Source organism: Homarus americanus, unplaced genomic scaffold, assembly GCF_018991925.1.
Source record: "Homarus americanus isolate GMGI-L3 unplaced genomic scaffold, GMGI_Hamer_2.0 scaffold16712, whole genome shotgun sequence".
Lineage (NCBI taxonomy): Eukaryota > Metazoa > Arthropoda > Malacostraca > Decapoda > Nephropidae > Homarus > Homarus americanus.
The window spans coordinates 7835648-7861032 of NW_024757794.1; the positions used below are offsets into that span (position 1 = coordinate 7835648).

Here is a 25385-nt window from a genome sequence, read left to right on the forward strand (position 1 = left end):
AAAATGTTTGATGGGAAACTATGATAGTCCCCGAGCATTTTTTTTTGTGTTGATGTTTCATATATTATTTAACTCTTAATTTGGAAGCTATGATATCTAACTTCGTAATGTACATAGTAAAATCTAGTCATGTGAGAATGCACAGAACGATGACTGTAACTGTTACTGTCATAAATTAGTTTGGCAATTAGAAATGAGTGTACAGTCTGGTTAGGTTTGGCTCGCTTGATTTGGTTAATGATAGGTGAGATTAGTTTAGGGAACTTTAGGCTGATGTTATCTGCCGTCAGAGCTAAACCTGCAACTAATTTTTAAAAGCTCGTACGTTAAATATTCCTAGTAAGTGAAGTCTTAATAATGCATATAATATCTCTTGTACAAAAAGAACGTTCGAAATGGGGCAAAAATATACCGTTATTCTACATTAATGAGATACGTTCACTTATCACTTAGGTGAAAGACGCTAGCTATAGTCAACACAAAACCAATGTGCATAATCTTTAATAATTTACTATCTGGTGCAAAAGAGTATATATATATATATATATATATATATATATATATATATATATATATATATATATATATATATATATATATATATATATATATATATATATATATATATATATATATATATATATATATATATATATATATATATATATATATATATATATATACTGATAACCACAAGGAAAAAGAAAACACGAAGTGTTCATCAGCATATACCTGGATCACGCGCACCTAGTGATTTATTTGATATATATATATATATATATATATATATATATATATATATATATATATATATATATATATATATATATATATATATATATATATATATATATATATATATATATATATATATATATATATATATATATATATATATATATATATATATATATATATATATATATATATTAGATTCAACATCTACAGTATATAATTATCTATACTACACCAACCACAGTTATCATTTGTACATAAAACAGATTGTCGAAGAATTAACCCACTGGTCGCGTTAAGTCGCACGAGAAAGTAAAATATCCCTTTCGAGGGAGAACAACTTTCTATCAGTGAGGTCAGCAAAGACAGAAGACCACTAACTGAATACTAACCAAAAATTATCACTAAGAGTACCAGCAACATTATTTCCGGGGTTGTATTTTTCTGAAAAATATGTCACATAAGTAATTTGTGCGTAATTTTCTGTACTTCTACTTTAATCTACACCTATACCTGTTGTTTCTCGGCGATTAACATAAAATACAACATATTAAACATTCAGTAAGGCACAGTGCACTGACTAGTTATACTATATGACTTTTTGTACTGTAGTTTGTACCTATAATGTTAGATAGTTACATCAATAAAATGAACATCATCGCCATTAAAATACACAACAAGGGTTAATTTGTATTTGTGTACCTGTACTTTTACCTACACCTGCATCTGTACTTCCTCGGTAAACAGAAATAATTAACCACCATTATTAAGGTACATATGACAACTAGTCTCATTGCATATACTATCACCAACGCATCACAAAAACCATCAACAGGTAACTGGGATGAAGCAATGAAGCACAGTGACCCCCTTCTCACTCCTAGAGGTCAGGATGAAGGGTGGTGACCCCCTTCTCACTTCCAGAGGTCAGGATGTAGTGTGGTGACCCCCTTCTCACTTCCGGAGGTCAGGGTGAAGGGTGGTGACCCCCTTCTCACTTCCGGAGGTCAGGGTGAAGGGTGGTGACCCCCTTCTCACTTCCGGAGGTCAGGATGTAGCGTGGTCATCACCCTTCTCACTCCCAGAGGTCAGGATTAATCCTCAAGATGACCCCCAGACGGCTGTAGTGGGTCAGGCGAGAGTAGAAGGTGAGGCCAGTCGCCACCTCTACGTCCCTGACCTTGGCGCTGTACATCTGTGTGAAGCGGCGGTCAGTCTGTGAGGGAGAGACGTTGATGACCAGGTGAAAGTTTCTGTTTAAGATGTATTTACAAAGGGTATGCGTGGAAAATAAATACTAATACTTGTACATACATATATACACGTTTACGCATAAGTCCATTCACATGCTAATACACACACGTTTATATTCATACATAAACACACATACACACACACACACACTATCTCATTACCACCGTCACTAGGTTGCGTTCAGTTGCGCACTATACGACACCGCAATCAATCCAGCCAATACGACTTCTGATCGCGTTAAGAACAACCCTCATTCCAACCACAGCAAGAATCATTAGCGAATAGTATATAACCTGTGTGTTTACTCCTATTTGTACGGTCCTGTACTTAAAGTTTTTGGTATATGGCTCAAGTTACATGTATCAGTTATGTCTTTTGTTTATTTTTATCTTATGGCTGTTTTGGTGTACACTTAAACGTTCTCTTATTGTTATTATTATTATTATTATTATTATTGTTATTATTATTATTATTATTATTATTATTATTATTATTATTATTATTATTATTATTATTATTATTATTATTATTATTATTATTATTATTATTATTATTGTTATTATTATTATTATTATTATTATTATTATTATTATTATTATTATTATTATTATTATTATTATTATTATTATTATTATTATTATTATTATTATTATTATTATTATTATTATTATTATTATTATTATTATTATTATTATTATTATTATTATTATTATTATTATTTTTTTTTTTTTTTATTATTATTATTATTATTATTATTATTATTATTATTATTGTTATTATTATTATTATTATTATTATTATTATTATTATTATTATTATTATTATTATTATTATTATTATTATTATTATTATTATTTCTGTCGTTTAATGTCACGATCATGATTCAGTTTCTTATTCTTCTCACTCAACATAAAATACCCCCCCCCCCTCTCCTTACCAGGCAGTTGATGGATGGCAGCAGCTGGGGGAAGATGAACGCCTGGGCGTCTACACGCAGGTGGCCACACTGGTCAAGCGAGGTCACCGGGTCAAGACACCTGGTCACCACGGCGAAAATGTCCGTCGGTATTGCTGGCACGCTGTTGGGACGACCAGAACAAGGTGAGGATACAAGCGGAATACAGACATATACTGTAACCTCTGGCGACAAAAATACAGCAACGTACATTTTATACAGTAGAGTCTGTGTGTAGTTTCGACGCCATTTTATCCCATTAGGGTTAATCATACTTGATAAGTAAATAGATGGCAGAATTAATGAAAATCTACTTATGATTCTTTTCGTTCTTATTAACAGCTGTTTGTAAGTAGATTTATGGGATCACTTGAAGCTTAGTCCCCCCAGCTTATTTCACTTGCTGAAACACATTTGCGCAACCTGGGTGATTATGATAGCTCAGGTAAGGTACGGATTGACTAGCATTAGGTTAGGTTTGGTTAATCTTAAGGTAAAATTAAGCTGGGAGATAATCTTAGGGTGATCCGATTTATGTATTAGTCGAGTATAGTATACAGTACCTGAGAGAGGGCAGTTCATCGTGCTTGGAGTCGTGGTCAGCGTCGAACACGGGTCCTGACACCACGTTGAGGACGCCGTATTTCTTGTACCAGCTGGGAAACAAGTTCCACAGTAGATAGTTCCATCTGTGCATTAGCTGTTCGCTCATGACCAGGGCGTTAGTTATCATGTAGGGTACCTGACGCAGGCTGGTGAGGTTAGAGCCGCCGTCGCCCACATACCCTGTCCAGGGAGTGACGTGTGAGTGATGCTTAACACTACTATTACTGCTGTTTTCATATTATCAATAATAATGGTAATAATATTATTATTAATAGTAATAGTGGTACTACTACTACTACTACTACTACTACTACTACTAATAATAATAATAATAATAATAATAATAATTATAATAACTTTAAGACTAACAGGAATAAATATCATCACAAATATTTCTAAGCGACATTAACGTTCAAATTGTTAACGTCCCTGTCTTTATTTATTTATTTAATCAATAATAAGAAAAATATAACCTTTGTTAGTTTTCAAAACATTCGGTCACTCACTGTAGGGGAAGAGTGGTGCCATGGTAAGATTGTTGGTGTGATTGAAGGTACAGGGGGGCGAGTCTCTGGGTTGAAGGCGAGGATCACTGGACCACGACGCGGGTTCAATGTGTAATGGAATCTCGTTCACTGTGAAGCTGGTCCACAGTGGTACCTTCAGCGCCCGCGAGTACCCTGCATCACGAGGGACTAGTGTTAGGTGACTATTGCTGCGACGACTGCTGCTACTACTATTGTTGCTACTGATACTACAGTTGCTATTACTTTTATTGATACTACTATTGCTACCGCTATTACCACTACTACAGAGGCTACTACTGCTAATAACAATCAGTAACAACAATACTCTACTGATGAAACAAATAATGGACCACAATACTTCTCCCCAAAAGCTGTCCCTGCCACGTGTGTTACCTGAGAGGTGTGTGTGGTGGTGGAGGAGGGCGAGGCGGGAGGAGGCGGACCAGATAGAGAAAGGAACCCCCCATGGTGCATGTCGTGTCTCTGCTTCCTTCTGTTGCTCTGCCGTCAGTGCCAGTGCCGAGTGCCAAGCCTAGCAGGGTAGAGAGGGGGGGGGGTTACAGCAGACTCATGCCATCTGTCAATCAGCATCATGCTTACAAACGCTCACAATGGATACATGCAGTCAGCCAATCAGCCCCACGCTTATAAGCTCTCTTATATAGGATGCCAGATATGGAAATCAAGAAATTATTAATCTTACCGTAGAGGGGATCAGGTCACGCTTACAACTGATCGTGAAGTCCCGTGACTTAGTGGCGTCCTTGGAGTAACTCAGCGTTGGGGGTTTGACCTGTTAGAAGAAAGGAAGAAATAGGAGAAAGGATTAGGTTAGGTCAAGACGTTCGCTGCTAGGAGTGTGATGGTTTGAAAATTTATAATATATTTTGCACTATTTTGCACCTTACCAATGAAAACAGAAAGACCCTAAATATTGGTATTTATCCCAAGAACTGTGCGGGGTTCCTGTAAGACGTGAATACATGTTATCCTTTAAGGAGGTAGTCGATAACGTCACGTGCCAGGTAGGGGAGTACTTACCTGCTGGGGGAGGAGGGCTGGTCAGTAGGTGATGAAGGTTCTCCCCAGGTGCCAAGTGAGGGCGTACTCACCTGCTGACTGGGGTTAGGTTATGATGAAGGTTTTCTCAAGGTGCAAGGTGGTTGGGGGAGGGGAGTACTCACCTGCTGAGGGGTGTATTTTAGCGGGGGAGGGAGTATGGACAACAGGTGATGGAGGGCGCCCCAGGTGCCGTTGTTATGGGCAGGGGTGACGTTGGTGAGAAAACACATCAGGTTGTACAGTTCGACGTTCTGGAAGGCCTCTACCTCCACTCCTTGCTGGAAGTCTGGAGCCCCCGGGTGGAGGAGAGGGTGGCGGTCTTTGTGAGGGACCAATGGTGGGTGGGGATGAGAGGTCTTTGTGAGGGACCAATGGTGGGTGGGGGAGTGAGAGGTCTTTGTGAGGGACCAATGGTGGGTGGGGATGAGAGGTCTTTGTGAGGGACCAATGGTGGGTGGGGGAGTGAGAGGTCTTTGTGAGGGACCAATGGTGGGTGGGGGTGAGAGGTCTTTGTGAGGGACCGATTTTAAACTCTAGGTCATCTAACTAAGATCAAGACAACTATAAGAAATAAGGCAAAGTTAAGGTAAACTCGAGGTAAATTGTTTAATATCAAGGTATACTAAGTAAACTCTTCATAAGATCTGGACAATATCTAGGTAACTTTAGTAAGAACATGTTAAGCTCTGGGTAAACTACTTAAACTCAAGGTAAATTAGATAAGATAATGTTGCGGTTTCCGGTTACCTGTTGAAGCCGCTAATTAGAGGTAAACTGAAAGCAACATTCATAAATGTTTATGGGTTAAGTTTTCAAACCCAAATGGACTTTCTCCAATTAATATGAAAATAAACCATTGCACAATAATTAGGATATCACCGTAATTAACGTTATGAGCTGTGAGCGTTATTAAGGGACGAAGCTTGGGTATAACTAGCTTCTTAGAGCACACGTCTCTGTGGCTCAGACACAGGAAACGAACTGGCGATAGCTGGATACTTAATTGATGTCTCTGCAGTCAAGGTCTGAGGGCACAGTGGGAATACAGTGTCACATGTCTAGTTGATGACTATTCATGTCTCATTGGAAAGTTACTGTGGGTGACGTAATTATACAAACCTAATGTATGTAAACCACATTCATATAAGTATTCCTGTCTGTTAGACAGGGGCTAATACAATAAAGCTAAACAAAGTAACTAGGTAAACTAAGTAAAGAGGTAAACTAAAAGTAAACTCACATTCATCTCTGGGAAATAGTAGTCGTACCCGTGGTGACCTTTAAGTGAGGTTCTGGTCTTGGACGAATTTTCTTTTGAGTTTAGAGTGTAGAATCCGGGATCGAGATCTATTATAAGGGGTTCGATCCTCCGGTGGGTGGAATAGTGAAGCCTCTTGGGCAGGTCCTCCCGCATGAATACCCTCAGTTCCTTCCGATTGCACGACAGGAGGCGCTGAAGGTCCAAGACTGCTTCTGATTGAGGAAGTGAAGAAGAGGGTGAGGTTATTGAGAGAGAGAGAGAGAGAGAGAGAGAGAGAGAGAGAGAGAGAGAGAGGTACAGTCAAGGTCCTCAACATCATGAGGTTGACAGTGATGTCTGATGAGACAGTTGTTGTCACCGGGGCTTGAGACACCACAGTATACGACTCATCGTTATACAACATATAAAATGCAGTGTCTGTGTGTTTGTTCACTATGCACGGCTACTGTTTTAGAGGAAGAGCTGAAATTTGGAATGAGGATTGTAATAGCTTTAGTAAGTATATAGACAATAGAACTTTTTAAGTGTGGGCTATTTACATGTATTAATTGTTTAAGTAGCATTACCCGAATTAACTAGATAAACAGCAACTAAGCATAGCACTCAAGAAGTGTCAGTAGGGCAGGATTTTTGAGAGTTGGCCCCAGAGGTCGGCCTCCATCCCCAAAGGTGGAACCCATTCATAAAAAAACACATTTATTTTCTGTTTCTTTGCTATTCACGGCCATGGTTTTTTAAAATAGAAAGCTGAAATTTGGTCACGAAAGTCTAAATTGAGGCCCCCTGTTCACGAACACAGTATTTAACCTAGCACTGAAATTTGGTTTGGTATTGTTTGCATGTGCACTTAACTTTGTCCAAGGACGGACATAGAGTATGTGGCTGCTCCTCTAATTCTAGGGAGTGGGCCCGCAGGGGTTCATCCTCTCTGATGAGAGTATCTGTGTTAGTTTTGACCTTACCTCTTTTTAGGAGAAATAGTTAAAATTTGATATGGTTATGTAACTGAAGGTGTCAAAAACAAACTCGGAGAACCGGGTACCCCATGCAGCTAATATACTGTACAGTACAGTATTATATAAACAAAAGGTCATCTTAATATTCAGTGGTAACCGGGACTTCACCATCCTAGATAACCCTACTGAGAATCACCTTTTACGATTAATTTATTCCGGGGAGTTGAGTGGAGCAGTCGATGTTAGAAATGGTGGATGTGTTGTCAAGTGTGTACAGGTTTGCTGACAACATTCCCAGGACATTTTGGGAATACAGTATCTGGGGTTTATGCACCTAAAGGTTTTTTGGGGGGATTTTATTCTGACAATTTATAATGAGATGCAGCAGTCACCATTTTTTTACCAGTCACTCTTCTTTCTCTCGGTCTGTCATTCTTACTTCCTCTGTTTCTTTTCTCTCTATATCTCTGCACCTTTCTTTCTCTATCACTTTGCCTCCCCCTCTCTCACCTTGGCTCTCATTATAGGTCTTGATCCTGCTGGTTGCTCCATGAATCACTTTCTCGGCGACATCGTTGAGCTTCGGGTAGATGTTGGTCAGCTGGATGTTCTTGTCAGCTCCCGCCTGAGCCATGCCGTGGTCAGCTACCAGAATCAAGTTGACACAGTGAACGAGGTTCCTCTCTACTATGCCTGCCACTAAGTTGGCTATCTGGGTATCTACCCTCACCAGCTGCTTGTCCACCTGTGGGAGTTAATTGGAATTTATTTACCACCTGTGGGAATTAATCATAATCGTCAACCATAAGTGAAAATTTGAGTTTATTGAGGCGTCTGTGCAGTACGCATGAATACCTAGGTCACCTGAATGTCATTACTAAGGTAAACCAGATATATACCTCAGGTGAATCTGGGCCCATATTGTGTCCTTCGTGGTCAGGCTCGTTGAAGTAGAGAGCTATCCAGTGAGGTCTGTCGTCAGCAGGCAGCGACAACCACTCCAGCACCTGCAACAACAGGGACGTCGTCATTTAACCCGACAGTAGGAGATAACTTCTGAATGTTTTGTTGCACCATTTAGTTACATTATTGGATACAGGAACTTTGTCCTCTTCACTCAGCTCAACCTACTGGTGTCTGTCTCCTAACAACCAAGACAACTCAGACAAGCGCACCCATTATAAGAGAAGTAAACTAATATCATCATTTAACCCTCATGACAAAATCCTGTTGAGAGATAAGGAAATGTGCCTATCTAGCATTAATTCACAGAATCCACACTACAGGGTATATGTTGATTCCAAGCTTGAAAAGATGTCGTCAGATTTTGGTTTGTCTGAGCCACACTAGCGGGTAATCAGAGTACCCGGATATAAAAGGATTTCATTGGTCTATCTATGAGAAGCTGTCAATAGGTCACTTGGGTCAAAACTCACCTTCTGCACTCGATCCTCAAAGGGGTCACCGACACTGTAGGGAAACCAGTAGGTGGGGTGAGTCCCTTGGATGTCCGCGTCTGAACCCGGCCAAAAATAAGTGGCACTCTTCTTCCCCTGCAAATATAGATGAACCTTAACAAACATTAGGTAAATATTAATTCATGTAGTAGGAGGACTTTACACAAAACACCCCTCTCTTCCCCTACACAACACACCCCTCTCTTCCCCTACACAACACACCCTTCTCTTCCCCTACACAACACACCCCTCTCTTCCCCTACACAACACACCCCTCTCTTCCCCTACACAACACACCCCTCTCTTCCCCTACACAACACACCCCTCTCCCCTACACAACACACCCCTACACAACACACCTCTTCCCCTACACAACACACCCCTCTCTTCCCCTACACAACACACCCCTCTCTTCCCCTACACAAAACACCCCTCTTCCCCTACACAACACACCCCTCTCTTCCCCTACCTGCTTCGTCATAGTGTTCCAGATAGGTTCTCCGCCCCACCAGGTTCCATTATTCTTCTCTGTACCCCCCAGGCTGAAAGTCTTGTTGAATACCGGGTCATACATGTAATTGTCTATTATTCCGTGACTCCCTGGATACATTCCCTGTGTGTAAAAAGATGCAAAATTGTTATTATTTAGACGTCTGGTAAATTGGTAATGGGAAATATCTGAAAGAAAACTCAAAAGATGGCTGAAGCAAGTGTGAAGAATGTGAAGAAAATAAAAAAAAATAAAAAAATAAGATCAAAAGAAAGAAAAGGATAATCAGAGAGAAAGAAGAAGAAATTAAAAGAAAGACGAATGAATAAAAAAGGAACGAAGAAAAAGAAAAACAATGGTGGACGGAGACAAATATTAAGTGTAAAATAAAGAAAAGAAAGAAGTAGATGATAACCAGTTAAAAAGACTCACACACACACACACACACACACACACACACACACACACACACGCACATACACACACACACACACACACACACACACACAACCGAGCACTTACATTATAATTCACAACAACATAAATCAGACACGATAAGAAGCAGATAACACAAAGGGGAACTATTACAGACGTTGACTCGACTCTCACCGTAACGATAGTATAATGGTTTGGGAAAGTGACGGTGGGGTAGGAGGCCGCCATGTAGGGTGCACTAACACCACCTTTCACCAGCATCTGTATAGTAGGTGTGAGTCCTCTCTTGAGATAATCAGGTCTGAAGCCATCCAATGACACCAGCAGTACAGGTCGATGCCCGAAATCCGCAGGGCACTGGTTGGAGTTCAGACGTTCGGGTAAGACGGGAGGTTTGTTATTATGCCCAGTGCCATTGCTAGCTAAGGTCACTGCTAATATCACTATGGTGAGTATCCCCAGTAGCACTACGCCGATCTGTAAGGGAGATGGGAAGAGGAGGAAGAGGTTGATACACTCGGTATGAAGGCGATAACGTGAAAGATTAGGCAACGTATAACTTTAACTTAACTCTATTCCCCTAAAGGTAGCGTTCGGGTGTTTACTTCTCAGGTGAAATGAACTGGGGTACGTAGTCTTCATGTGTTTCAATGTTAATATATATTAGGTTTGGTTAGTTTTGGTTATGTTGTATTACGTTTGACTGTGTTTAGACGAATTTGGTTAGTTTTGGTTACATCATATAAGTTAGGTTGACTATGTTAGAATAGTTAGATTAAACCAGGTTAAGTTTGGCTATGTTTGGTTAGTTTTGGCTATGTTATGTGTAGCTTGGGGTTTAGTTCGGCTATGTTAGGTTTGGTTTGGTATGGTTTGGCTATAGATCAAGAATATAAAGTTTGGCTGATTTGTTACCCTATTAGTTACTAACATTGTGGCAGCACGCACACACCCCACACCAACATTGTCACACACACACACACACACACACACACACACACACACACACACACCACACACACACACACACAATACACCACACATCCCTCCTCCACACACACACACACACACACACACACACACACACACACACACACACTCCCTCTCCTCTCACACACACACACACACACACACACACACACACACACACACACTCCTCTCCTCCTCACACACACACACACACACACTCACACCTCCTCTCCTCCTCCACACACACACACACACACACACTCACTCTCTCCTCTCCTCCTCACACACACACACATCTCTCCTCACACACACACACACACTCCTCCTCCACACACACACACACACACACACACACACACACACACACACACACTCCACTCACACACACACTCACACACACACACACACACCTCACACACACACACACAACACACACACACACACACACACACTCTCTCCTCCTCCTCACACACACACACACACACACTCCACTCCTCCTCCCTCCACACACACACACACACACACTCCACACACACACACCACTCCCTCACACACACACACACACACACACACACACCTCCTCCTCCCTCCTCACACACACACACACACCTCACTCTCCTCTCCTCCTCCACACACACACACACGCTCACTCTCCCTCCTCCTCCACACTCCTCCCCTCCTCCTCCACACACACACACACACACACACACACACACCCTCCTTCTCCTCCACACACACACACACTCACTCTTTCTCTCTCACACACACACACACACACACACACACACACACACACACCATCTGACAAAATAAAAAAATCAGGTTTCTCTCAACAACATACCACAGCGAGCTAAAATATACAGTACGCCACAATCACCCTTAATGAGGACTGTCTATCTTTTTCTGGTCTGTCTGTCTGTCTGTTTTTCTCTCTGTCTCTATCTTTTCCTGGTCTGTCTGTCTTCCTATCTCCTGAGAGACAACCACCAACGAAAAGTTCAAAATAGAGATAACGTTAGGTTAGGTTAGGTTAGGTTAAATTAATGTAAGTTAGGTTAGTGTTAGTGTTTATTAGGTTAGATTATAATTATCAACTAAAGTTAAGTTAAAGTGTACATTAGAGAAGGTAGTATTAAGTTAAATTAAGCTATATTTAGTTAAGCTTATCAGATTATATCATACTAGGTTAGGTTGTTATTAGGCTTGGTTTGGTTATATTAGGTTATGCAAGGTTAAGTTATATTATGTTAGATTGTATTGGTTAGGTTTAGGTTAGGTTTAGGTTAGGTTATATTAAAAAGAACAAACAAGAATATACTACTCACAACAAGTAAAGTGGATAGTCTTTTGTCCATCTCTGAAAATGAGGAAATAAATTATGTTTTCAGAAGGCGGCGACAGCTAGTAATGTGACACGTAAACATAAGATTGAGTCAGTGTTCGTAACGAGACCACGCCATGAATATATTATAACGTATAGTATGGCGTCTAATGGTGTGAGAACACAGTCATTAGAGCCGTTCTCATAATAACTATCAACCAGCATTGTATTAATTACCATCACCATTATTAACCACCATCACCACTATTAACCACCATCACCACTATTAACCACCATCACCACTATTAACCACCATCACCACTATTAACCACCAACATCACTATTAACCACCATCACCACTATTAACCACAATCACCACTTTTAACCACCATCACCATTATTAACCACCATCACCACTATTAACCACCATCACCACTATTAACCACCATCACCACTATTAACCACCATCACCATTATTAACCACCATCACCACTATTAACCACCATGGCCGAAATTAACCACCGTCACCACTATTAACCACCATCACCACTATTAACCACCATCACCATTATTAACCACCATCACCACTATTAACCACCATCACCACTATTAACCACCGTCATCACTATTAACCACCATCACCACTATTAACTAACCATCGCCAAAATTAACCAACATCACCATTATTGACAACCATCACCACTTTTAACCACCATCACCATTATTAACCACCATCACCACTATTAACCACCATCACCACTATTAACCACCATCACCACTATGAACCACCAACACCACTATTAACCATCTTACCTGTTAACGTTTACAGGTGAGCATCAAGAGTTGAAGGAGGTACGTACAGGTGAACGTCACAAGCGTCGCCAATAAACTGAAGGAACAGAGCACATCCCCTGAATTTATATAAGCTGGTAGTCTCCCCCATCCACCCCCTCCTTCCCACCTTCACCCCCCATCTCCTCCTTTCACTACTCCTCACTCTTTTCCTTCTCCTCACCTCCTCTCTTCATTGTCTTTTTCGTCTCCCCTCTCCTCCTCCTCCCCTCCTCTACATTCCTCCTTTCTCCCTTGCCTTCTTTCTATTCCTTTTTCCTCCTCCTCCTTTACCTGCCCTTCTTCTGCAGACATTTGTAACATAAAAGGAATCACCTATAGAGATCATCCACCCGCTCCTGTATCTTACTTCACCTGATGATTAAACACCTTTGTGATGTCACCTGGGAAATACCGGAATAAATTACACGTTAGCCTTACGCCATAACAAATGGTATTCCCTTATCTTGTACGGTACAGTTGTTTTAACCCCTTGAGGACGATGGTTTGATTATTTGAGGACGGTGATTTAACCCTTTGAGGACGATGATCTAACCCTCTGAGGACGATGATTTAACCCTTTGAAGGTGATGATCTAACCCTCTGAGGACGGTGATTTAACCCTTTGAAGGCGATGATCTAACCCTTTGAGGACGATGATTTAACCCTTTGAAGGCGATGATCTAACCCTTTGAGAACGGCGATTTAACCCTTTGAGGACGATGATCTAACCCTTTGAGAACGGTGATTTAACCCTTTGAAGGCGATGATCTAACCCTTTGAGGACGATGATCTAACCCTTTGAGAACGATGATTTAACCCTTTGAGGACGATGATTTAAAGGTTTATATCAGGGGTTTAAATGCGATACGATGCTCTTTTGTTGACCTTTTTTAACTATGTATTCAAGAGGTCTTTATAATATGTGTACATGAGGCGTTAATAGTGTACATGAGGCGTTAATAGTGTACATGAGGCGTTACTAGTGTACATGTACAGGAGACACTAAGTGCGTACAGGGGTTTTACTTGATAGTGTAAGCGTGTATAAGGGACTTACTTTATAGTGTAAGTGTGTATAAGGGACTTACTTTATAGTGTAAGTGTGTATAAGGGACTTACTTTATAGTGTAAGTGTGTATAAGGGACTTACTTTATAGTGTAAGTGTGTATAAGGGACTTACTTTATAGTGTAAGTGTGTATAAGGGACTTACTTGATAGTGTAAGTGTGTATAAGGGACTTACTTTATAGTGTAAGCGTGTATAAGGGACTTACTTTATAGTGTAAGTGTGTATAAGGGACTTACTTTATAGTGTAAGCGTGTATAAGGGACTTACTTTACTTTACAGTGTAAGTGTGTATAAGGGACTTACTTTATAGTGTAAGTGTGTATAAGGGACTTACTTTAAAGTATAAGGGTAAGTGTATTTTATAGTGTAAGGGGTATATGGACTTACTTTTATAGTGTAAGTGTGTATAAGGGACTTACTTGATAGTGTAAGTGTGTATAAGGGACTTACTTTATAGTGTAAGCGTGTATAAGGGACTTACTTTATAGTGTAAGTGTGTATAAGGGACTTACTTTATAGTGTAAGCGTGTATAAGGGACTTACTTTACAGTGTAAGTGTGTATAAGGGACTTACTTTATAGTGTAAGTGTGTATAAGGGACTTACTTTATAGTGTAAGTGTGTATAAGGGACTTACTTTATAGTGTAAGTGTGTATAAGGGACTTACTTTATAGTGTAAGTGTGTATAAGGGACTTACTTTATAGTGTAAGTGTGTATAAGGGACTTACTTTTTAGTGTAAGTGTGTATAAGGGACTTACTTTATAGTGTAAGTGTGTATAAGGGACTTACTTTATAGTGTAAGTGTGTATAAGGGACTTACTTTATAGTGTAAGTGTGTATAAGGGACTTACTTTATAGTGTAAGCGTGTATAAGGGACTTACTTTATAGTGTAAGTGTGTATAAGGGACTTACTTTATAGTGTAAGTGTGTATAAGGGACTTACTTTATAGTGTAAGTGTGTATAAGGGACTTACTTTATAGTGTAAGTGTGTATAAGGGACTTACTTTATAGTGTAAGTGTGTATAAGGGACTTACTTTATAGTGTAAGTGTGTATAAGGACTGAGGAGATGTGTTTGTCTCCCTCACCAATGTCAGTTTTATACAGGTTCTAGGAATTACCTTAAACGTTCAAATACACACCATTAATACACACACACACACACACTATTAACGCACACACACACACACACACACACACACACACACACACACACACACACGTGATACCCCCATGTTAAGAACATAAGAACATAAGAATGGAGGAAACTGCAGCGGGCCTATTGGCCCATACTGGGCAGTTCCGTTTACACCCAACCCCTATTGCTCATATGAGCATCCAACCTATGTTTGAAACAATTCAGGGTATTCGAGTTAATGATGATATTTGGTAACTTGTTCCATTCATCCACTACTCTGTTTCCAAACCAGTGTTTACCTATTTCACGCCTAAATCTAAATTTGTCTAATTTAAAACCATTGTTACGAGTTCGCTCCTGGTTGGATAGTTTGAGTACCTTTGTAATGTCCCTTTGTTTAGCCCTGCCTTCCACTTATACACCTCTATCAGGTGCCCCTCGCTCTACGTCTCTCAAGGGAGTGCAAATTAAGATGCTTTAACCTGTCTCTATACTCAAGGTTCCTAATGCCCGGATTAGTCTTGTCATTCCTCTGAATTCTTTCCAAGGATTCTATATCCATTCTGTAATACGGTGACCAGAACTGAACTGCGTAATCCAGGTGTGGTCTCACAAGAGCAAGATACAGTTTTAGGATGACCTCGCTAGTCTTGTAACTAACACTCCTTTGTATGAACCCAAGTTCTTTATTAGCCTTGTTACGAGCAAAAACACATTGTTTACTTGGCTTAAGATTCCTACTTATCATTACTCCTAAATCTCTCTCGCAGTCGGATTTCTCTATGGCATCGTTGTTCATCTGGTATCTGTTTTCCCTGTTTATATCTCCTATACTGAGTACTTTACATTTGTCCACGTTGAATTTCATCTGCCATTTTTCAGACCATTCGAAAAATTTGTTTAGGTCTTCCTGTAGTTTTGCCGAGTCCTCGTCGGATTTGATAACACGTCCTATTTTAGTGTCATCAGCAAATTTACTTATGTTGCTGTCAATGCCGATATCTATGTCGTTTATGTATATAATAAATAATAATGGTCCAAGTACTGAGCCTTGGGGAACTCCACTTGTGACGTTGCTCCAATGGGACTTAGTGCCGTTAATGCTCACTCTCTGTTTCCTGTCCTGTAATCACGCCCTAATCCATTTAAGGATGTCACCTTTGATGCCATAAGCTTCTACCTTTCTAATTAGTCTTTCGTGGGGGACTCTGTCGAAGGCTTTGCTAAAGTCGAGATATACCACATCATAATTGTGCCCCTCGTCCATCGATTCGAAAACTGATGAAAAGAATGTTAATAGATTAGTTAGGCAAGAACGTCCGCTTGTGAAGCCATGCTGGGAATCATTGATCAATCTGTGCTTCTCCAGGTGATTTCGAATAGAGTTTGAAATGATTGCTTCCAGAAATTTGCCTACTATTGATGTTAGACTGATTGGGCGGTAGTTAGAGGATAGTGATCTATCCCCCTTCTTGAAAATCGGTATAACATTCGCTATCCTCCAGGATTCTGGTACTACACCTGTTTTTAATGACATGTTAAACAACTTTGCTAAGGGCATACTAAGCTCTTCCTTACATTCCTTTAATACTCTGGCAAATATCTCATCGGGACCAGGTGACTTATTAGGCTTTAGTTTGTCTATTTGCTTACTAACATCGTTACTAGTCACTACTATCTCACTTACTTTGTTTTCTTCACTATCTCTGAATAGAGTTGGTGCCTCGGGTATCATGTTTAAATTTTCGGTGGTGAAAACTGTTGAAAAATATTTATTCAAATTATTGCTCATTTCTCCGTCGTTATCAGTGAGCTCGCCGAAGTCTGACCGTATTGGTCCAATCTTTTCTCGTGTTTTAGTTTGATACATTTGGTAGAATCCTTTGGGGTTTGTTTTCGCCTCCCTTGCTATCCTTACCTCATTATTCCTCTTTGCTTTCCTTATCTCGGTTTTAACCCTACTCGCCAATACCCTATAATAGTCCCGGAGGTGAATTTCGCCACGATTTATCGTTCTACCTATAGCCTTCCTTTGGCCAATGATGTTCTTTAAATAATTATTTATCCATTTAGGGTCATTGTTGTCTGATCTGAGTTTTTTGTATGGTATGTTCTGCCTCTGTGCATTAAGTAACTCACTATTTAAATTGTCGTGGAACTCGGCAATCTCAGATCTCTTTATCAGGTCCGTGTCATCTGTCAGGTTCACAGCCAAGCGCGACACCCCCTCTCTCAGCTGCCTCTTTAAACTGTTAAAGTTTGCTCTTCTGAAATCTGGTACTTTAGTGGAATTTTCCTTACGTCTGCCCTGAAAATCTAACTGGAATCGAATTTCTTTGTGATCCCTGTTTGCAAGTTCGTTCCCTACCTCGACATTGCTAATTAGGTTTTCTCTGTTCGACAGAACTAAGTCCAGTATATTATTACCCCGTGTGGGTTCGGTTATATGTTGACTTAGGAAACAGTCCTGGATCGTCTCGAGAAAATCCTCTGATTCTGAGTTACCCTTAAGGTCAGTCCAATCTATTTGGCCAAGGTTAAAGTCGCTTACTATACAGACTTTGTTTTGTATGGAAGCCCTGCGCATTTCATCCCAGATAAGTCGCTCATTGACGCTATCAAGATTGGGGGGTCTATATATTACTCCTGTGATTAATTTTTCCCGACCGTCGCTTAATTCTATCCTGTACACTATGTATACTATTAACAACACCTGTATACAGAATATAAACCATTAACAATTCCAGTGAATACATACTGTATATTGACTATTAACACCTGGTTAGAAATAGCTAATAAAAAACCACGTGTCGCTGTTTTTCAGTATAGGTTATTCCTTTAAATAAAACAGCTTTTAGTTTAACACTGACTAGTTTGAGGTACACTTTTACCTAATCTGAGTAGTTCGGTGAGGTCTGGTAAACTGAGGGTGTTGTACCTGATCACTGCCACGTAGGACTGAGGTGAAGACGACGAGCCACAGTGAGCTCTGGGGAATCACTGGACAAGACTCACCTACCTGTACTGTAGACAACACGAAATTTCTCATAAAATAATAAACAACGAAATAATGACTTCCGGAAACCGGATCCGGTCCGAATAACCTTTTATCAGATATTTTAAACATGTCAGTATATTTCACCTAGTGTCCTAGTCATTAATCATCCTAAATCTAAGTGAACGAGGTTAGGTTAGGTTAGGTTAGAAAAAACTCCGTTAGATTGTTTTAAATACTCCATTCTTAGATAACTTTTATTATAAAAAAATATGATTGGTGAAAGACACGTGAATATCAATCTATCAGGACTCTAAAAAGAAAAGAAAAGAAAAAAGAAGATTTTTTTAGGAAAAGTCTGTGTGTGTGGAGGCGGAGGGGAGCGAGGGTGGGGGGAGGGGGGGGGGAGAAATAATGTAGGAAAAAAAGTACGTATTGCGTACATAATAATATTTGAACATAAGTATATTTTATTATATATAATGGGTGAGATTTGACATTATAATTCTACCAGAAGTAGCCACCAAAAAGCCTGCAGTTAGTATACGGTAGTTTTGTGTTTACTTAATGTTGTTAGTGTGACCGTCTGTTAATAACGTGTAGCGTAAATGTTAATTGTTATAATTGCCTTCAGTTTGATTGATTAATTGAATTGAATTAATTGATAATGTCGTATTTAGTTGTACATAGTTTTTTTTATATTGGTGTATGGACCAGTATTAAAGTTTTACCACGCTAATATAATTACGCACACGTACCCATATACTGTACACATACACGTAAGTATTATAGATACATACGTACATAAACACACACACACACACACACGATGAGTACATCTTCAATTACCTAGCGCGAAGGTTAACTGGTCCCTTGTTGTTATATACAGCGAAAACAAATATTAAACAGCAGACTAACGGAGTCAAACCACAGATCACGATTTGCTTTCACCGCTAATCGTGTTGTTTCTCTGTCGTGTGGTATATTGTTTTGACCATTACTCGTCTCTAAGTGGCTAGTCAGTCAGATCAGTCAGTTGCCGTCATTCTTCCAGTGGATATGAAACAGAATGATACCACTCCAAAATGTCAGAACTATTGGGTTAAAATATTAATGGACAAGCCAGAGAGAGGAAAAAATCCTTCCTCCCTCCCACTAGGCTAATTGGATCGATAACTGTTGCAAATGTAAGTTGAGAATGACTTTGGTATGTTGTTTTTAGATGGCCTTGAGATGGCTTTCCTTGACCCTGCTTGCCTCGGTTACTGTACAGTATATTACAAGACTCGGCGGCTAAAGACTTGAGCGAACGTTCAGAGGCTTGCACGTGGCTTCGGTACATTTAAATATCATTAGCTTAACATTTTTAAATCGCTATTAAACATAAATAAGTGACTCTGTATCATATGCCGAGATAAGGTTTCCTTGCGAGATGAAATATGACGAGCAATACTTTCTATGTAAATTTTGACAGAAACATGAATTTTCCCAACCGAACACCTCACTGACGTGATGTGTAATAAACAAGTCAGTAAGGCAGAGTCGTCAGTATACAGACAATGGTCAACAGTCAGTAGATTCACCCAGGGATAGTCCAAGAAACTTTCATCGTGAAATCGGACATTAATTTAGTTTGTCAATATTTTTTTTCTTTTTTAAATAGTCGCCCTAATTAAAGGTGTCAAGTAATATGAATGTAAAGTAGACTGTAGACTGTATGTAATAACTTAAAGTGTAAAATTGTCCTTGTCTTTTGGGATGTAAATTCATGACTATTACGCATTTACTGTATACCAAGAATGTGGGCATGGAGAGATAACATTATGAATAATATTAAACTTACCAACTAGTAAGACACTACAAAGATTATAATGGTCCCTTATTTAGTGTGCTGTGTGTCACCGAGATTCACCAAGGACTGTCCATTGGTTGATGACGTCCAAGCTGGTACAGTACCGAGCCTCTTGTGTCTCAGTTACCAAGAGAGATTACAACCTCTTCAGTTGCTTAGTTTATACTACTGTACAAGAATTTCTGGAGTTTGATGATAATGCGGCGTCAGGGTACACACCATTTTAACGCCACCACCCCACTAGTGTTCACAGTCCTCAAGTTAAAGAAGCCAGAGAATTGTTTAAGCTAACTTCTTTAGATTCAGAGTTGTAAATTCTTGAGATGTCCTGCCATAAAATATTGTACGATACATATGATCGTAATAACTTCACTAATTTTCTATGTATATCAATTATAGTTTTAATAATAATCTCTCTCTCTCTATCTTTCTGTCTGTTGCTGCTTCTACTTCATTCAGTACACATGTATAAATTCTCTATAGCTATACCTCACACTATTACGAGACCTATATCAAGCTAGGACAAGGCTAGGTTTAAGTTAGGTTAGATAAACATCGAACTAGTGATATGCTGTTACTGTAAATTATCGTAGTCACCGCTAAAGTGTGTCTCATATCATCGTTTTCTTTAACCCTCTAAATACACCCCCCATACGTTTTCGTTGTGCGAAACGTCTATCAATAGAAAGATACGACTCATATAACGTTTAGTTAGTATACAAATCATCTTTAGTATGGAATTAGGCTCCACCATTCATAGGTTAGATTAGGTTTAGGCTTGGCTAGGCTACTCCGTTAAATGGTTAGGTTACAGTAGGTTAGGTTAGGTTAGGCTAAGCCGTTAATTGGTTCTACATTCTTCTGGGACAACAAAGGGTGAGGGGAGGTTACAGACCACCACCACCATCACCACCACCATCTGGAATATGGCCCTAATTGCAATTCTTGTTCAATTTTGCTTATATTTTCACCATAAGTTTATCTTGTGGAACTTATAACATGGTGATCACATATACCAAGTTCAGTGCAAATCCGCAGACGCGTTCTAGAGTTATTTTGGAGACAGACAGACAGACAGACAGACAGACAGACAGGACAAAATAATTTACCCTATTTTGCAGTTTCTAGCAGTGTAATCTAACTTAACACAACCTAACTTAATTTAAACTAAACTTACCTAACTTAATTTCAACTAAATTTACCTAACCGAAACTAGCCTAACTAATACTAACCTAACTTAACTTAAATGAACCTAATCTACCCTAAACTAACCTAAGTTAACCCCCAAATAGCATTAGGATGGTTAATCTTCAGGTAAAATAAGCTGGGATGGTTAATCTTCAGGTAAAATAAGCTGGGATGGTTAATCTTCAGGTAAAATAAGCTGGGAGGGCGAATCATCAGGTAAAATAAGCTGGGAGGGCAAATATTCAGGTAAAATAAGCTGGGAGGGCGAATCTTCAGGTAAAATAAGCTGGGATGGTTAATCTTCAGGTAAAATAAGCTGGGAGGGCGAATCATCAGGTAAAATAAGCTGGGAGGGCAAATATTCAGGTAAAATAAGCTGGGAGGGCAAATCTTCAGGTAAAATAAGCTGGGATGGTTAATCTTCAGGTAAAATAAGCTGGGAGGGCGAATCATCAGGTAAAATAAGCTGGGAGGGCAAATATTCAGGTAAAATAAGCTGGGAGGGCGAATCTTCAGGTAAAATAAGCTGGGAGGGTTAATCTTCAGGTAAAATAAGCTGGGAGGGCGAATATTCAGGTGATCCAAAATATTTACCTTTCTTATTTCACAACCTATTACTCGACACAAATCTTTACTTAACTAAATCACCTAACCTAACCTAATCTAACCTAACCTAACCTAAACCCCTAGATAGTGGTTAGTCTTCCGGTGAAATTAATCAGGGAACCGGATGAAATTTCTTATCTACTGTAGTATATCCGTTATTTTTCTATATTTATTTTTTATATTTTTTTTACGGGGATTAGCCCACCCGGGCACAGGTCACTGACCCTCATCGGGGCCTGGGGCGGGTATAATAATAATAATAATAATAATAATAATAATAATAATAATAATAATAATAATAATAATAATAATAATAATAATAATAATGATAATAATAATAATAATAATAATAATAATAAAGAACCATAAAGATATACAAAAATAAAAAAAAAGATCAAAAGTGAGAAACAATGTATGTATGTATGTTGTGTTGTCAATAGTAAGAGAAATAATTGAGACCCTGCAATTGTGTGTAAATGAGGCAGAAAGTCAGATGAGCAACCTGGGACTTGGTCACAAGTTTTGTGATGCCATATGGCAGCAGAGTCTACCATTAGACAACATGTTATGCTTCCAATATCTTTCCAGGCGGTAGTACCTCCCTGTTTGGTAGCTGCCTAATACCTACCTTACTTAGAGGACTAGATAAGAATTGCTCTCAACTCAGAGGCCATCGCTACCTCTACCTCTACCTCTTGACCATGATTTTCCATAGTTAGCTCATTCGTGACAATTTAAGACTTATAGGACACTGGAAATTAATCCCAGTTTAGTGGGGGTTTCCTGACACGCCGGAAATACTTCGCCCAAATTCTGGCAACACTGTCAATGACTTTCTTAACTGTGTATTATTATTACTATCATTATTATTATTATGATTATTATTATTATGATTATTATTATTATTATTATTATTATTCAGCTGTACTTACTATATTACATAACCCACGTAAATATGTTTCAACATATTCCGTAGTTCTCCCTGGAAGGTGTCGTCAGTCTGAGGGAATTTACGTGAACAAAATACCCAGCTGGGACAAAATTGGTTTTTTGGAGATATACAAAGTTCCGAAGACAGAATTCAAGGGAAATATTTTCAACTCTCACATGTTACTTAACCCCTTGAGTACGATGATTTAACTCCTTGACTATGATGACTTAACCCCTTGAGTACGATGACTTTACCTCTTGAATTCTAACGTAACGTGAAACTTATATGTGACCTGAAACATGATGCTACTACTTTTACTAGTAGTAGTAATAATAATAATTTTAATTATGATGTTAAGGATAATGATATTAATAGTAATAATAGTAACAACAGCAACAGCAGCAAAAAAAATTTAATAATAATAATAATAATAATAATAATAATAATAATAATAATAATAATAATAATAATAATAATAATAATAATAATAATAATAATAATAATAATGAAGGTAGTGGCCGAGTAGATATAATGCTTGCTTCATGTCCCTGGTTGGCACCCAGTCCAATTACAATTCACTCAGCTTTCCATGGTACTTTATTTTACAATTGGGGAAGTGAAGGTAGTCTAGTGCAGTGCTGGCCACACTGCCTCCTTTACTTCCGAAATATTGAGTATGCATTCTACTGTATTCACACTGCCCCTAACTGGTCGTCGGGTATATGGGACTCAATTTCAAGTGTATGCCTAGAGTCCTAGACCTAGAAAATGATGGCCAGAATTTTTTCCCAATTGGTAATTCACGATGAAGAACGTACGTAAGAACGGACGACATGAATAGCATTGCATAATGGAAGTGAAACATCACCCATTAACAAGACAAACCGGGAAGTTCACGGGATGGGAGCGTGAGTGTCCCTAACAGAGAAGGAGAGGAAACAATAACATCCTGCCGCCATATTGCCTCTCGATTAATTTGTTCCCATTCATTAAAAAAATATATTTTCTAATTCTTTTGGAAAACATTACACAATATTATCCGCTTTATATATAGCACCGGTTAACTTACGGCCATTATAATAATTGTTCAAACAAGATTAGCTCACGCAAGTTTTGTTGTTGTTGACGTAAACACCCGTAAGTGGTATCATTTTGTTTTTATCAATGACGGGCGTTACCGTCTACTAGCTGCGGTGATGAGGTTTGACAGGTTTATGACGGCCAAGAGACGGGAAGGGAAGAAGACTGTCCTATGTGGGGGGGCAATAGACGGGAAGCGAGAAAGACTTTACTTGTGAGAAATAACAGACAAGGACAGAGAGACACTGTTGTTTATGGCAGACTATAAATGGAACGTGAAGCAGAGTGGTCTTAGGACAGGCAGTCAGCCACTCAGATAGCCAGTCAACCATTCCAAGTCAGTTAATCAGTCATCCATTTAATTCACCAGTCATCCATTCAATTCACCAGTCATCAATTCAATTCAACAGTCATCCATTTAATTCACCAGTCATCCATTCAATTCACCAGTCAGTTAATCAGTCATCCATTTAATTCACCAGTCATCCATTCAATTCACCAGTCATCAATTCAATTCAACAGTCATCCATTTAATTCACCAGTCATCCATTCAATTCACCAGTCACCCATTCAATTCACCAGTCATCCATTTAATTCACCAGTCATCCATTCAATTCACCAATCATCCATTCAATTCACCAGTCATCCATTGTACCAGTCAACCATTCAGTTATCCATTCACACAGTCATTCACCTAACTCCTCCATATGGCCATTAGATAAGCCTCTTTTGATTTACAGGGTAATTGATTCATCCATTAACTGATTGATATAATTTATACAGTCAGATCATCATAGCAAGCTTGTTATTGATCCAACATGCAAAACACGACAGCCTTAGTGTTAGTATTTGCTACAGCTGAAATTTTCGACATCTTGGGTATAATATTTTGTATCCGCTGTAGTTTGTATCTCTTATAAATTGTAACCCATATTAATTGCACTCCATATTAACTGTATTCCATATAGCCTACACTGTACTCCAAATACAGTAGTCTACACTGTACTCCAAATAAACTGTACTTCATATACATTATACTCCATATAATCTGTATTCCATATAGCCTACACTGTACTCCATATAAACTGTACTTCATATACATTATACTCCATATAAACTGTACTCCCTATAGCCTACACTGTACTCCATATACATTATACTCCTTATAAACCGTATCCTCTATGCGCTCTACCCTACATAAACGGTGAGAGATGCGAATTGACTGACCTGTAGTCTGAAGATGTCCGCTACACACAAAGCGACGTGAGTCAGTGTGGGTGTGAGGCTGGTGGCGTCTACTAAGCTGGCTTGTCTGGTTGCTTCTGCCTCTTGCCTTTCGTCCCCGGGGATTGGGGGGTAGAGGGGGTGTTATAAGGGTGGGGAGGAGAAGGAAAAGGAAGGGGAGGAGTAGGAAGGAGAAGGAAGAGGGGCGAGGAGGAGGAATAGGGGTGAGGAGGAGGAGGAGGAGGAGGAGGAGGAGGAGGAAGGTGAGGAATAGGGGTGAGAAGTTTTAGTTTAACAAATTTATTGGCAGAGCTTGTAGTACAGTTTGCCTATTCTGAGTAATTCTGTCAGGTCTTGACACTGAGGGTGGTATCACTTCTCACTGCCACGCAGGACAGAGGTTCATACATAAAGAAATACATCATATTCATTAACAGC

At 39.2% G+C, this 25385-nt stretch overlaps 1 protein-coding gene across 1 annotated transcript; it reads right to left on the reverse strand.

Annotated features, from left to right (window-relative positions):
- Nucleotides 1–941: 941 nt before the first annotated feature.
- Nucleotides 942–25032, reverse strand: LOC121857674 (ectonucleotide pyrophosphatase/phosphodiesterase family member 1-like). Its single transcript, XM_042353736.1, has 15 exons — nucleotides 24951–25032; nucleotides 12033–12064; nucleotides 9913–10215; nucleotides 9283–9426; nucleotides 8793–8909; nucleotides 8256–8363; nucleotides 7867–8101; nucleotides 6380–6612; nucleotides 5262–5495; nucleotides 4781–4870; nucleotides 4471–4609; nucleotides 4057–4230; nucleotides 3508–3730; nucleotides 2927–3068; nucleotides 942–1951 (listed from the first exon to the last, which is right to left on the reverse strand). The coding sequence occupies exons 2-15, from the start codon at nucleotides 12060–12062 to the stop codon at nucleotides 1811–1813; spliced, it is 2313 nt and encodes a 770-aa protein (XP_042209670.1). The 5' UTR covers nucleotides 12063–12064; nucleotides 24951–25032; the 3' UTR covers nucleotides 942–1810.
- Nucleotides 25033–25385: the final 353 nt, after the last annotated feature.